Genomic DNA, 15,923 nt, shown 5'->3' with positions numbered 1-15,923 from the left:
ACACCTGCTTCTCCAGTATTTCTTCTGCAATCACAGGGTGTTAATGCAGAGATTTTCCTGCTCTGGATCCCAAACACCACTTTAATTCACCCCAAAATGGTTGGATGGATCTCCATCGCCCCAGAGAACGCAGGTCCACTGCTGGAGCGTTTTGTACCCCTCTGACCAACGCTTTGTGGAGAGCATAGTGATTTTAAACTCATGTGCAGCTTCTCCAGTGTGTCCCACTTTGTTTTATGTTGTACTCTGTACTCCCTCCTTAATAGAGGGTCCACAAAGTTTTGGATGTATAGTGAATTGCCTCGAGCTGTTCTTTGTGAGTGTCTGTGGAGTGCAGACAGGCTCGGAGTGTGTAACACTGTGTTGGTGGATGTGATTGTGGTTGTTAGTCTATTAGCAGGAGTGAAAACAGACACTGCTCTGGTTTTGCTTGGCTTCCATCCCCAAGGCTCAGCTGAAATCTGCTGCTGGAAGAACCTAGTCCTAATCCTCTTTCTGTTGATAATTAGTGACAAGCATTGTAAGCGTTCCCTAATGTTCTGTTTTATTTAATGTTTTTGTTTTTACCCAATGTTCTCTCCTGATGTTTATTTTTAATTGTATTTATTTATAGCACAGTGTCACTGGAGCGCAACACGCTTGAAGGAGAGCACTAACAAACTTTATTCCCAGGACAGCTTTCCTTATATATCCCTTTATATACCCTTAGTCATATATGTTTACAGCAGATGTTCAGAAGCCCTTTTCAGAATTTTTTTATACCGATGTTATTTTTAAAAGAAGGGAAAGACGTGGTCTAATTAAGACACTGAATAATAGTCATTAATCTATTAATAACGGATATCTAACCAATAAAAAGAAGATCATTATTATATTGATTTGGGGATGATACATTAGTCAACAATACTTTGTACCGTTTTGATGTGCTGACGTGGGAAAGAGACCATTCGTTGCAGTTCTTTTATTTATTATTTAAAAAATATATTTATTTATTTTAATATCTTTGTTTTATTTATTTTGTTGTTCCTCCAAACGTGAAACCCAGCAACACCCCTGATTTAATCAGGAATGAGGCTTTGGTGACATCATCGCTGCCTGTTTGGCTGCAGTGAAGCTGGTGGAGTGTTTAGTGAATAATAAAGGCCTGTTCTCTGTGGACTTTGGCGTATTGTGTGTACAGGAGGCACTCAGATTATCAGTAAACAATGGCATCCTTTAGCTCTCTCTCTCTTTCTCTCTCTTCTCTTTTTCTCTATCTTTTGCTTTTACCTTGTTTTATCTGGCTGCCCTCCTCTTTCCATCTTTCTTGTTCTTTTTTTTCATCCTTTGTTTTTATTTTTTGTTCTTTATTTGTTTAATCTTTTTCTTTGATTCTCCATAGTCACATTTTTCTGTAATTCTTCGTTCATTCATTCTCTCTCTCTCTCTCCCTCTCACTTCCCCTCTTTTGCTTTTCCTTGTTTTATCTGGTTCCCCTCGTCTTTCCTCTTTCTATCTTTTTCCTCTTCCTTAGTTTCCATTTTTTGTTCTTAATTCCTTTTAACTTTTTCTTTCATTCTTCATCGTCACCCTTTTATTCTTCTTTCGTTCATTCTCTCTCTCTCTCTCTCTCTCTCTCTCTCTCTCTCTCTCTCTCTCTCTCGTGTTCAGGTCATGTGTTCTCTGTGTGAGATGTTTAGCTCTTGGCCACCTGCCTGTGTCCTGTGTCCAGGTCTGCTGTGTGATCTGCTGCATCCAGCAGCGACGGTAGATACAGAGGTTTTCTTGCTCAGATTACGTTCTTTGTGGATTTTCTAAGCAACATTCATTCTACATTTGAGTGTGCGGTGGCTGTTTACTGTTTATATATAGGATTTAAGACACTGGGGAGAAATAAACGTGCTCAGTTAATTTATAGATAATAATCACTCTTTCTGTTAAAAAAAAAAAAATAGCAAAAAAAAATGTTTGTTTCTGTGTACATGAGTACGTGTGTGTGTGTGTGTGAGTGTGTGTTGGTGGCGTATGCATGCGTGCGTGCGTGTGTGTGCGTGTGTTTTTAGAGGGGCCACTCATTCCAGTACAGCCCACACGTTCCAGGACGGAGCTGCAGCTTTTGTCTTTGTTGTTATTCAGGGAGCTCCATTGTGAGGGGGCCGTGCTAATTGCAGAGCGAGTGGGTCTCGGCTAAATATTTTGTGACAGTTTGAAAAGCATGAAAGCGAAGGAGATGGAGAGGAACGAGGGGAAGGGAAATGGAGGGGGAGAGAAAGGGATCTCCCTTCTGTTTCTCTCTCTTTTTTTATGGTTTGCTCCCCCCCATTATAAATAAAGCGTCTTATTCTCTCTCACTCTCTTTCACGCTCTCTCTCTCTCTCTCTCTCGTTCCCTCTCTCACCCTCTCTCCGCTTTAACCTTCACCCGCCACGCACTCTGGACTGAATCCGCTCGCAGAGCACTGAGTTATAAATAAAAGGCTGGAGCGAGGGAGAGCAGGCTCGGATGTTGGCTCCTGACGAATGGGGCGGTCTCTCTCTCTCTCTCCCTCTCTCTTGCTCGCTCATGCTCTTTCTCTGAGCTGTGGGGTTTTTGGCAGCGGCTCAGAGGCGAAGCTTCAGAGGGAGACATGTTTGCGTCGGGAACAGCTCGCGCTGCGCACAAAACCTAAAAAGCTTTCTGCGAGGATGGTCGGGAGGCTTTTATCTTCAGGTACTTTTCCACTTCTTCGTCATTTCCACCCCTCCTCCACCTCCACCCCCTCCCTTTTCCAAATGATAAGCCATTCCTCCTCTACTCTCTTCTCTTTCCTTCTCGTCCTCTCACTCTCTGTCTCTCGCTCTCTCTCTCTCTCTCTCTCTGCAGCAGTGCTTGTGTTTATTTTTGTTCGTGCAATGTCCTAGCTGCTGCCAGTAAAAAAACCCAAACCCACACAGTGAAGGCAGGGCACACAAGGCTCTCTGCGTGTAAATAATCAATTGCAAATAAAAAAAGAAAACCTGAGTAAGCTTTTTTTTGGCAGCAGTTCAGGCTTGGTAAAATGGCGTCCTCTTTGCTACGCAGCGACTCTCCAGGAGGACAGCGCCTGTGTCAGAATCACCCTGCCCCTTTTTCCCCCCTCTCCCCGTCTCCTTTCTCTCCGTGCTCATGTTCACTTTCCTTCACCCTCGTTCGCACCCCGTCTCCGTTTTGTCTGATGTCTGCTTAAAAGTGATTCCTGCAGGCTGCAGACTGGTGCCTTGTCTGGAGTGCACGACTCTGCACTGTTGCTTTCCCTTAGAACTGTGTCTGCACGTGCAAAATGCGTACATTATACATAACGCACACACAAAAAATACAGACTTGAACCTGTGCCAGGGAACAGGGGCGGCGCACTCAAGGCAGGTATCGTCTCGGGATCTCGGACACGATGAGGCACATTTGAATGCCTTCTGGTCTCGGTATTGCACTGTTTAAAAATGGAAACATTACTCTGAAAGCGACGGTTGTACCATGTTCTGTTTGAGATGGCGGTGGTTACGGAGGTAAAGATTTGTGGTGAGGGCAGTCCAAAATTATGACCGCAGCACATGCATGTGAACCAGCGTGGAGAACTAGTGCTACAGGGACCTGGATGACCTGTGCAGTGTGGCAGAATGGTGAAATGCTGAGTGGGATTCAGCTTTTTATGTTATTTGCGATTGGGTTTGGACGATGTTGTAATTGAGCACGCTTGTCTCGGGAAATTAGTTGATCTTTTATTTATTTATTTTTTTTATTATGTTTTTTTCAAAGGCAAAATCAGGGCTAAAGTCTAATTTTTCTCCAAATGTAGGGTTCTGCATGTGACTGATAAGAGTTGGGCTTCCTTGGTTATAATACGGCTTAATATCTGTCATCAGGCAGGGAATACGGACACATGGAAGTCAAAATGGAAGAATGTTGACAGACAGAATCCAGCTTATGTCGTATTTTATGATTTCTGGTTTTTTTTAGGATAAATAAACATGTTTATTATTGCTTACAGATTGCCAGTACATTTTATTGTTAAAAAAATGTGTGTATGTTATATATGTTCTTTTAATATGCACTCTGTATCTTCATCTATCTAAATTTATGATTCTGAATATGACTTTGACGATTAAATGAGTTTTGCTCAAACTATGGCTCATCATCACTCATCAGGTTTTATTATGTTAAGAACATTTGCATAACAGATTAATGTGATTGTTATTATCCAAGACAGGAGACAAAATCCAGCACATATTATTATTATTATTATTATTATTATTATTATTATTACCATTAATTGCAAGTTTAGAGTAATATTCATAAAATATTCATAAATATACTCTGTTTCTCTCTACAGAGCTGTCCCCGCAGAGTGGCCAGGCAGCGCAGTATGAGAATCCCCACTGGGGACATATACCCACCAGTCGCAGTGCCGCTGTACCCTCAACCAGCAGCAACAGCTGGGATCAACTGATCATAGACGAAAGCGATACCGAGGCGTGGCCTTCTATTTCTCGCAGCGAAAGCCACGTTCCTGCAGGATGCCCCTCGGACACTGAAAGTGCCGGTGACGTCAACAGCAGCACGAACAGCATGAGCATGGCCACGGGGGCCGGCCAACAAGGCCACTTTCCCGCCAGTCATCCCAGCAAAGCCAACGCCGGCCACTCAGGCGGCCTCCTCTCCAGCCAGGGTGGGGCCAACAGAGGCTGGGGCTCAGGCCCTTCTCCTGCTGGAGGTGGAGATGGTAAGAGTGATGGCAGCAGTGCGCCAATGGGAGCTAGGGCCTGGAGCTCCACCAACTTTAACTTGAACTTGAATCCCAACGCCAACCCCTCTGCGTGGCCAGTCCTGGGACATGAAGGGACCGGCGTGGGTGGCAGCTCTGGAGGATCGAACCCCACTCCTCCTGCTAATCTCTGTAGCCCACCGGGTGCACCGCCCAGTGGCACCAGCAGCAGTGGCAATATGGGCGGTGCCAATGGAAGCTCTGCCGGAAACAACGGCAGTGGCAGCAATGGCAGCAGCAGCGCCTGGGGTGGCATGGGGCCTGCTGACACCTCAGAACCACACTCCTCCCCGTCCACGAATGTGTCTTTTAGCTCCGAACCTCAGAACCTTAACACTGATGGACCAAATCACACTAAGCAGGAACCCATGAGCCCTGGGCATGGCCTGTCCAACTGGGGCGTCAGCCCTGTGGGCATGGGCTCCTTTGTCCAGCCTTCAACCGGAACTTCACAGGTCAATGGGGAGGAGGGATCTGTCTGGGGCAATGGAGATGCCAAGTCTGCCAGTGGCTCCAAGGATTCAGGATGGGACTCAGGGAGCGGCTGGGGTCAAGGATCGGCTTCCGGCACCACTGGCTGGGGACAACCTTCCTCCAGTGGTGACTGGGGCAAGCATTCCAGCAGCGAGCCTAAAGCATGGGAGTCTGCAGGCTCTCCCACTCAAGAGCAGCAACTCAATTCTTGGGGTAGTGGAGCCAATGCTCCGGCAAGCGAGGGAAGCAGCGATAGCATGGACGGGCACTCTAACCGGCGGGATAGATCATCCAGAGACATGGCCCCACCTCTCCTCCCTGCGCAGGACATGGACCCAAGGGTTCTTTGCAACACAGGCTGGGGCCAGACCCCTGTGCGTCAGCATACAGCCTGGGAGACCGAGGAAGCTGCACATTCAAATCGCAAGAATGACATTGGCACTGAAGCCTGGGGCACATCCTCAAGTGTACCCAATGTGGGACCACAGGCAAATCCTGGCAGTGCCAGCACAACCTCTGGCCCTGCCTCCAGACCTGACTCTGGGGGCAAGAGTGAGGGCCCCTGTTCCACTGCTGCGGCTACGTCAGGTTGGGGGACAGCCATGCCTACGCCCACTCAACCTGGTTCTGGATGGGGAGACACCCCAATCACTAAGAAAACCGTCACTGGACCTGGGGGCTGGGGCAACCCCCCACCTGGAGGACATAGCAGCAACCTGCAAAAAAGTGGACAGTCCTGGGGCTCTGAAGAGAAGTCTCCAACCTGGGATGACTCCCATTCCAAGCCTAAACCTCAGGGTTGGGGTGAGGGGCCCAAGCCCCAATCTCATGGATGGGGCAATGGTTCTGGAGGAGATAATGGGTCTGGTGGTGAATGGGGTGACTCTGGTGAAGGCAAGAAGAATGGCCCTTCCAACTCTTCTTGGGATGGAGAGGGATCAGGTTGGAAAGAAGGCCCTCGAGGTTGGGCAAAACCCAACCCAGGGGTTGGGGGAGGCTGGGGAGATGCACAACGCTCCAGTGCCCCAGCACAAGGATGGAGCAACAAACCTCAGGAGGGCGGCAGTGGCAATAGCAGTAGTGGGAGCATGGGCTCATGGGGAGGTCCTGGTTCCGTCAAGCAGAGTGCTTCTGGATGGGGTGGAGGTAATGGAGGAGGGGGTGGAGGAGGTGGAGGTGGAGGAGGAGGAGGAGGAGGAGGAGGTGGTGTAGGAGGAGGTGGAGGTGTAGGAGGAGGAGGAGGAGGTGGAGGAGGAGTTAAACATAATCATATCGGAGAGCCCACTGGTTGGGAAGAACCTTCCCCACCTTCCATCAGACGCAAGATGGAGATTGACGACGGTACCTCAGCTTGGGGCGATCCGAGCAGCTATAACAAGTCAGTCAACCTCTGGGACAGAAACAATCCTGGAATGCAGGGTAAACCAGGCCCTGGAAATGCCAACAATCCTCCCAACAACCATCACCACCATAGCCACCATAATCAGTCACACATGCAGGGCCATGGCCATGGAGGGCCAAATGCAGCCAACAACCATATCGCTCCTGACAATGCAAGCCCTCATCAATCTGTGGCCCCTCACAGCAGAGCACCCATTATGAATCCGGGTAAGACACCATTGTTTTCTGTTGGGGGAGTTTTGGGGTGTTTGAGCTTGCGGAGGGTTGTAGATTTTCATTTTATACATGATTCAAGGTTTGAAGCTGGGAGGGGGGAGAGTGGAACCAACTGTTAAATATTCTTTGGCCTATAAGACAATCCAGATATATCTGTTTTTGATTATTATGGCTTGAGGATCACTATCATCTGCAGTAATCCACAAGTATGGAAGGGGAGTTAATATTGTGTTTAAAAAAACTGTAACCTAATATTCACAATATAGTGATATTGTTAAAAAAAACCTTCTAAACTCTAAAAATGTAATTAAAGCTAGCTTGACTAAGTTGATGTTGAATGATTAGCACTAAATACTGATACATGAGCACAAACCAGCTCATCCCTGCCACACACTGCTTGCTATATCTGCTCCAGAAATACCAACTTGGCCTCTGAAATTAGTAAATTATGTTAATTTAACATTTAAATTGATCATTTTGGCTAAAAAGGAAATGCTAAGCAGACGTTAGCTTGTTGGTTGCGTCTCTTGTTTTAAGCTGTCCTGCACACGGGTCTGTATGGGGAGCTAAAAGCATTTTTTTAGGAGTGTCCCGGAAATAATTTCCGTACACAAACTATGAAAAATGTGGTGGAAAGCCAAAGATGGAGGCCATGGAATCGTATAAAGCTTATATCGAGCCCGTTCCTTTGGTACCAAATGTCCTGCCCATTTTTACATTTTGCCTACTTTAACACACCCGCTTCAGCTCAGAAAAGACTTGTAACTGAGCTGATTAGCTGGATCAGGCTTGTCGGGAGCACCTAGTGAGTCTGCAGGGGCAGGGTACTCCATGACCAGGGTATTAGCCGTTCTTGTTACTGGCTTTGACATGAACTCTTAACAAAAGCCGCTAAACTGAGCATTTCCCCTCCCCCCATATGTGGAGGAAGTCAGCCTTTGTTCTCCCAGCAACAACCGGACCAACATGAGGTCTAACAGAGGTGTTTTATCATGGGTCAGTCGAACTGAGAATACTGTTTACATTTTTCCCTGCGCGAACACTCGCACGCACTGTGTTGGAGATGAGAGGAAGTGTGTAATTAGAGTCGGGCCACCATCTGCAAGCAGTTACTCAGGGCCTCTGCAGGGCGCTGGAACAGGTCCCTCGCCCCCTGCTGTCCATCTCCAGATCTGCAGCCATTCTGCCAAACCAGTCTGGACCTGGCATCCACAGGGCTGCCCTTTAGGCGCACTGCTGCCAAGAATTAAACAGGCTTCATCTGCCGTCCACTTGGACCATGCTCCGTTGTTTCTGCTCAGTTTCATTTATTGAACAGAATGGTTTAGAGAAGGAATTTGAGAGTAGAATATTTACCAAAGCTTTATGAAATTTTGGGAACCCCTGGACAGATTACATATCGTATTCATATATGATTCATATATTCATATTCAGAATATGCATTAATGCACTTTTACTTAGTAAATCTAGTCTATACCCAAGGCTGGGTCGGGACTTGTTGTTTATTCAAGTTCTAGTTCTACTTATTTTTGATGGATATGTACTTCTTTTCATTTAGTACATCCTAAAACTATAGACAGTGTGTTTTCTAATATTTAATCATCCTGCTTGATGGTCACTGAGTCATGCAACCGACAAGTAATTAACTAACTATAGTCAAACAGTTTAAACAGACTTGGGCTTAACAGAGTTTGGACTCCTCAGCACACCTCTGAGACTTTGAGGTCCCAGTAGAGTTGATCAGTATGTCAAGTTCCTATGGAGAATATAGACTATATTTATGACGCTCCGGTCTGTGTGCAGGATGGGGAGAGATGCCGAATGTCCACTCCAAACCTGAGCCCTCGTGGGGAGAGCCAGCTCCCCCTGCAGCGAGTGTGGACAACGGCACGTCGGCATGGGGAAAGCCCTCTGGAGGCTGCGGCGGATGGGGGGACAACAACCCTGAAGGATATGGCAGAGGCCCTGTACCTCCAGGATCTGCCCCTTGCAAGCCAGGTTGGTGTTCAGTAGTATGTTGGAGTGATTTATATATATATATCATGTATAACATGTAAAATAACCGTTCAGAATATATTTCTGTTATTCAATCTGATATTTCAGACAGCAAAGCAAGGTATACAATTGTCTGAAATTGTTTGTGATTAAATTGTAGTAATAGACGAGAATGTCCTGTCATAAATTAAAATACATTTATTTTAAATAAACTATAATTATTGAAAACCTACCAAATTAGATGACAGCACCCCAGATTGGATGACCTCATGGTAGACCCCCTCAGCCACTGTCACCACGCTGGTCTTCAGCTAGTTCTCTCAAATCACTGCAAAATGTCTGCCATTTCTCCATGCAGTTCTGCTGGAGAAAAAAAAGCTCTGCTGCCCTCTACTGTTCAAATGAATGTAATTCATCTCTTTAACAAGGCCATGTTTCTTTGAACTTTTCCACCATCTTAACACGTTTGTTTTGTCTGTTCTGTTCTCTAGCTCCTAAACCTATGCAAGATGGCTGGGGCGGTGGGGATGACATGGCTCTGTCTGCAGGACAATGGGAGCAAGATGAAGGCGACATGTGGAACAGCACGGCATCTCAGGAGAGCAACTCCTCCTGCAGCTCCTGGGGGAACCCGTCCAAGAAGGGCCCACCGAAGGTCAGCTGCAATGAAGAGCAATAGTGTTAATGCTGTGCAGGGGGTTCAGGGACAAAAACACAAGTCCAATTGAATGTATTTTTATCATTGAACGCAGCTCTTAGGATAACACTGATTGTGGATAACAGTATTTTTGTCTCTCTCCTTTTTCCTTGGTCTTGAAGGGTAAGGTTCCTAACAAACAGGACGATACCTGGATTATGAACCGACTGATCAAGCAGCTGACTGACATGGGCTTCCCTGTGAGTAATATTTTGGAATCAGAATCACTTTAACTGTCATTTCAATTATATACATGTGCACAATAAAATGAGCTTACATTCCCCCAGGACCATAGTGAACAGGGCTACAGCTGTAAAAGAACAGCAAGGGTTGTAGAAACTGAGAAGGCGCTTGCAGTTCCTAAACAATACACAGTTCAGATTCTTGGCCTCCAAGATCTCTCATTTATCAGCAGAGATTAGCAGGATGGCATGCCTGTGCTTTGTGGCGAACAGGATGGTTTTTTTTTTTAGGTTTTTAAGTTTTGTGGTTTTGTGTTTTTAAATCGTTTGCTCTGCTGCAAGGGATGCTAGTGGCACAGAACAGGTAGTGTCACTACCACGCAGCTCTAGAGTTATTTAAGGCTAAGCACCACTTATTGGACCTCCATGAATATTATTTTAGTTACTGACAGATATAAGTATGAATTAAAATGAAAATAGCAGCTTAATTTGCTTTAAAACTGACAATTTTATTAAATTGACGGAAAAACCCGAGCTCGCTACGGAAATTATTGAACGCGACCGTGACGTCACTGGTGGACAACAGCTGAACAACGCCGCGGTAAAACACCGTTATGACTGACTGTTATGACAGTATCAATCAAATAACCAACATTATTCACGACAATAGCCTAGCAATAAGATAAACTCAAATGTAGAGGTACCGTTATCCTTGTAAATGTGATCGAAGTCGAACTCTAATTCATCCGACACTATAAACCTCCGTAATGCAGCTACGTAGCCGAGTATAATCTGAGCCACCGAGTTTAGCAAGTTGCTGTTTAGACATCTGTACAATACTATGATGATGTGGTTTCCTATTGCGCTACATGAAGGGTGGATTGTGATCATGGCTCCTGATCTTTTTTCCTCATTCTGTGTGTTTTTATGTGTAGAGAGACCCTGCAGAGGAGGCTCTGAAAAGCAACAACATGAACCTGGACCAGGCCATGAGTATGTGTTTCCAGATAGATGTCTTCAAGCGTGGATGTGTTTATCAGTTTATCGTAACTGTCCAATCAAAAAACATGGCTTTTTCATTTACTACATCATCTGAATACATCAATGTCCTTAACGTTGTGTAAACATTTCATAATGAATGAACAAATACAAATGCTCCAAAATGACTTGGACTAAGATATTTTTACATTCACTTTCATTGAAAGTTGAGATATTTTTCCCCCTTCTTCTGCAAAGTTACTGTTTTGGGAGCGACGCTATGTAAAAGTCTTTGTTAGTGCTTAGAGAGCTTCATAGCTGTAGTAAGATAAAGATCCCAGAACCCCATGGCAGTTATTGTGAGACTGAGTGTATGTGTGTGTTGCAGGTGCCCTGTTAGAGAAAAAGACTGAACTGGATAAGCGGGGGATGGGAATCTCTGACTACAACAACGGCCTCATCAACAAACCAATGAGCTGCAGGCCTTCAGTCATCTCCAAAGAACCCTCCTCAGACCGCCCGCCGTTCCTCGATAAGGTAACCCAGCATCATCTTTTGAAAGTACAGGGGGTTCTCGACTTACGACGGTGATCCGTTCCTACGTCGCATCGTAAACCGATTTTCGGTGTAAGTCGGAATATACGTACATACTGTACGTAAATAACACACTGTAAGCACGTATCCTATCCTAACACCTATCCTCCTCCGTCCCGAGCCGCGTAACCGTGTATTCTTCCGCCGCACTGCACACACCAAACACGAAGTTCACGTTCACGACAGTTACGACGCAAAACCACTTAAGTCGAAACAAGGCTTTACACAGTCAATGGGGGATGTGTCGTAACCACGCAACATCGTAACTCGGGACTGACGTAACCCGAGGACCTCCTGTATAGATTGATTGATTCCAGACTCAATATACGCTTAATTAATAAAGTATTTGAATAAGACGTGTGTGGTTTGGAATAAAAATTACATAAGTCACTTTTTGGTAAGTTTTCACATGAGTGGGCAGCTGATATGAGAATGGGGAATACAGCTCTCTGTGTGAGAACAGAGCAGATGAGAGGAAGTGTAGCCAAAGCAAAAACAAGCCCCCAGTGAAACATTAATAATTACAAAAGTAAACTCCAGGAATTCTTCATTCTGAATTCATCGTTTATAAAATACATTTGTGTTCGGGAACTTCAAAGTAAAGAGATAAAATTGGCCTAAAAATGAATATGAGCTACCAATTCATATTAAAATGCAAAGATGAATTACTTAAAACATATGGATCATCAGTTTTCTATGTGCTATACTAGTGATTATGTGGACTTGTTTAAAATAATCATAACCTGTGAATGTATGATGTTGGTCTGTAATAGACATTGTTTTAAGATTTGCATGTAATAATCTCTCTCTCTATCTCCATCTCTCTCTCTCTCTCTCTGTAGGATGGTGGACTAGCGGACGATGCCCAAACTTCACCGTTTTTGCCTTCTCCCAGCCTGAAGCTCCCGCTGGCCGGTAGTGCCCTCCCCGGCCAGGGCCTCGGGGTTGCCATGCAAAACTTGAACAACAGACAGGTGTGTGAGAGACAGCAAGTAAACACTTTTATTATTACATTATTGTTTTATTAAGAAGTCACATTCATGGGTTTTATCTTATCCAGAGTAAATGAACAGTTCTAATTATAGGATGATTAGAAGGTAGGTGAGTTCAGTATGATCAGTCTTATCCTAGGACTTTAATTGGTGCTGCGTGGTGTGCTTACCTCAGCAGAGAATGAACCCTAGACCCTCCTCTGGATATTGCATTTCACTCAAAATACATCCTGTTCATTTTGAAATGTGTTTGTCTCGTCTCTGTGTGTGTGTTTTGTGTAGATGCCGAGTGGAATGTTTGGCAGTAGTGGAACAGCACAAACTCGGGCCGTACAGCAGCAGCCTCCTCCTCAGCCGACAGTGCCGCCTCTCAACTCCTCCCAGCCTAGTCTACGAGCTCAAGTGCCTCAGTTTCTCTCCCCTCAGGTACTGCACACACACATTTTCTCTCTCTCTCTCTCTCTCTCTCTCTCTCTCTCTCTCTCTCTCTCTACCTCTCCCCCTCTCTCTCCCCCTCTACCTTTCTCTCTCTCTCTCTCTCCCCCTCTACCTCTTTCTCTCTCCCTCTACCTCTCTCTCTCGCTCTCTCTCTCCCTCTCCCCCTCTACCTCTCTCTTTCTCTCTCTACCTCTAATAGTATTGCACTTATTATTTCTGTACATATCTATTACGCCTTTTTCAGTCCAACCACAAAATGATTGTTATATGGCTTTATAGCATGCTTCTAAAAACAAAAAATATAAGCCATATATTTTGCCACTATATTTCTCATAGAGCATTACAGTCTGTCAGAATTACTGTGTGATTCATAGGAACGTTATAGATTATGGTTCAGTAATTACGCAGTAAATAATAAAGAATCCTTCATCTTTAGAATGTAACACCACAGGTAAAGAAAGGTAAATTGTTTATCTGTAAACCATGGATTTCTGAATTACACATAAATTCAACCCAGTGTTGGGCATTTAAAACTTTACCAGTTAGTGATTATCTCGTTAAACACATTTTGTAATTTGTCTTTTGTTCACCTGCAGGTTCAAGCACAGCTCTTACAGTTTGCAGCAAAAAACATTGGTCTCAACCCTGCACTTTTAACCTCACCAATAAACCCTCAGCATATGACCCTGTTGAACCAACTCTACCAGCTGCAACTGGTGAGTTCCAGCAGGGGGCAGTCTTGCAACTCACACTCACATTTAAATGAGCAGTGATTGTTTTATTCCTTATTTTTGTAAAGTGGGGTTTCAAAATTGAATCAAATTGATTTGTAGGTGCTAATGGATCAGTTTATGCTCCATAGAGGGGTCCACCCACAAAAGGGCTTAGTACCGAATCTGTACATCCAGACCACCAGGCGTCAGTAGAGCAGTGGTTCTGTAACATGAAGAAGAATCATTAAAGGCTGCAGTTTTATGTCAGTGTTACACTTTAAATGTTCAAATCTTTTGTTTTTGAGTTTGACCTCTGATTGTGTTTCTGTGTGGTGTGTGTTGTTGTTTTTTTTAATTCTACTCAGGCATACCAGCGTTTACAAATTCAGCAGCAGATGTTGCAGGCGCAACGCAACGTTTCCGGCCCCATCAGACAACAAGAGCAGCAAGTGAGCTCATGAGTTTTGACCACTTCCCCTCCACTGACCTTTCTACAATTCACACAAACATAAATGGACCTCGTCATTTAGTTATTACACTTCTTAAAATATTGTCAGCCACAGGTCCAATGGAAATGTTCTTTCACTTTTGACACATGGCCATGAAAAGCTGCTGCTTATTACTGTTACTATCTATAACTTTATATATAACTATGACATAACTTTAATGTTAAAAATGTTTTTTCAGTGACTGACGTATGTTTACGTAATGTTGTTTGTGTGTGTGTGTTTCACAGGTTGCACGTACAATCAATAACATGCAGCAGCAGATCCAGCAGCACCAGCGGCAGCTGGCCCAGGCTTTACTGATGAAGCAGCAGCCTCCCCCTTCTCACCCTGGCCTGCACCCTGGAGCAGGAAAATCTGCCCTGGACTCGTTTCCAGCCCCACAGGCCCCGGGCCTGTCCGTCTCTGACCTGCAGACCAAAGAGCCGCAGTCTTCTCCAAACTCATTCTCTCCCTATGCTCTCTGTGAGTGTCGTTTAACACTAAAGGCATAGTTTGGAAAAAATGAAATGTCCTTGATTAACATTAATTTGTGAAGTCAAGTCATGTTCGGTGTCTGGAGATTAGCATTTATACTGATGCACTACTACAATACTATTCAACATAATAACAAACCAACAGACACAGGCGTATCTCATACTCTTTATAGCTCTGCTGTTTGATGGGGTGTATCTAAACCTTCATTACACATTAGCTGCGTTAGCCTCGTAGCTTCTGTGTTGAATCTAAAGGAACAAACTTGTGACTCTATACATGGCAATTGACTAAATGTGTGGTGTATCTGTTTCGTTATGTAGAAAACCAATGCTCAACTGTGTCGCCAGAAGCTGTATTTCCCATTTCAGTGCTTTCTTTATTGGTGAATCAGTGCCTTCACTGAGAGGTTAATTTGTGTTTCTGTGCTCAGCTGGACTGAACCCTAACATGAATGTAAACTGCATGGAGGTGAGTGGTCTGTCCATGAAAGACTCTCCTCAGCCTCAGTCTCGCCTCTCACAGTGGACTCACCCAAACTCTATGGATAGCCTCTCTGGAAACTCCTCGCCCATGGAGCCCAGTCTCAGCAAACACGGTATAGTCGCCAGTTTAAATAAACAGAAAAGAGTTGGTTAATAAGGAATCAGTGTTTACAGTATGATATATAAAGTAATGCATTTATAAAGTAGTAAAAAATGAGATGCTACTGTTCTACACATTCACTGGTTTATCAACTCATATATCATTAGTTAATCACTCAATGTGTATATGTTAATCCCTCCAGGTGCCATCTCTGCTGGGCCTAATCTGGGTCCTCCAGGGAAGCCCCCTCTGGATGACTCCTACAGCCCCTATAACCTGATCTCCAGCTCTGAGTCTCCGGCCAGTCCCCTGGTGCCGCCTGACAGCTGGGGCCAGAACAAGAACACCAACGACAAGATCTCCAATGGGACCAACATCAACTGGCCACCAGGTCAGGCTTTAGGTTTACACTGGGCAAAATGACTAGACTGGGCATGGTGTGTAACTATATAAAATATTTAAGGTTAAAAGGTATCAAAGTTAAATGTCCCTCATCTCAGCCTCTCTACTGCAGTTTCGTCTGCTTCAGCGTTCGTTCGGTTCTCATAAACCCTGTTTTGTTATCAGAGTTCTGCCCCGGGGTGCCCTGGAAAGGCCTGCAGAACATTGACCCTGAGACTGACCCAAATGTGACTCCAGGAAGTGTTCCCAGCGGCCCCACCATCAACACCAACATTCAGGATGTGAACCGCTACCTGCTCAGAGACCGGAGCGGAGGTAACAACACAGAACTTTTGGTCGTAGAGATCGAATGAGATTCAAATATTGTTATTTAGGTCGTTAGTAAAATTCTAATTTGTGGAGCACGTTTCGCACAAGTAGTGGATTAAAGTCTAAGTTTAAAAACCAAATAACAGTACATTACCAGATAATATTTTGTTTATACTTTCAGTATGAACCAGTACGGCTGGGTGTTGGAATT

At 44.8% G+C, this 15,923-nt stretch overlaps 1 protein-coding gene across 1 annotated transcript in view; it reads left to right on the top strand.

The window, feature by feature from the left end:
* tnrc6c1 (trinucleotide repeat containing adaptor 6C1) overlaps nucleotides 1-15,923 on the top strand; it is a 49,872-nt gene that overhangs the window by 28,702 nt on the left and 5,247 nt on the right. Inside the window, exons 5-19 of the mRNA XM_066641871.1 lie at nucleotides 4,325-6,391; nucleotides 6,488-6,838; nucleotides 8,651-8,845; nucleotides 9,334-9,497; nucleotides 9,662-9,739; nucleotides 10,657-10,714; nucleotides 11,088-11,236; nucleotides 12,136-12,267; nucleotides 12,568-12,711; nucleotides 13,320-13,439; nucleotides 13,802-13,885; nucleotides 14,173-14,407; nucleotides 14,850-15,014; nucleotides 15,204-15,392; nucleotides 15,569-15,718. Of these exons, the coding sequence (XP_066497968.1) occupies nucleotides 4,325-6,391; nucleotides 6,488-6,838; nucleotides 8,651-8,845; nucleotides 9,334-9,497; nucleotides 9,662-9,739; nucleotides 10,657-10,714; nucleotides 11,088-11,236; nucleotides 12,136-12,267; nucleotides 12,568-12,711; nucleotides 13,320-13,439; nucleotides 13,802-13,885; nucleotides 14,173-14,407; nucleotides 14,850-15,014; nucleotides 15,204-15,392; nucleotides 15,569-15,718 (4,281 nt within the window). The remainder of the gene's footprint in view (nucleotides 1-4,324; nucleotides 6,392-6,487; nucleotides 6,839-8,650; nucleotides 8,846-9,333; nucleotides 9,498-9,661; nucleotides 9,740-10,656; nucleotides 10,715-11,087; nucleotides 11,237-12,135; nucleotides 12,268-12,567; nucleotides 12,712-13,319; nucleotides 13,440-13,801; nucleotides 13,886-14,172; nucleotides 14,408-14,849; nucleotides 15,015-15,203; nucleotides 15,393-15,568; nucleotides 15,719-15,923) is intronic.

Source organism: Hoplias malabaricus, chromosome 13, assembly GCF_029633855.1.
Source record: "Hoplias malabaricus isolate fHopMal1 chromosome 13, fHopMal1.hap1, whole genome shotgun sequence".
NCBI lineage: Eukaryota > Metazoa > Chordata > Actinopteri > Characiformes > Erythrinidae > Hoplias > Hoplias malabaricus.
Note: the sequence above shows the minus strand (reverse complement) of the source record. Positions and strands in the feature narration are given on the sequence as shown.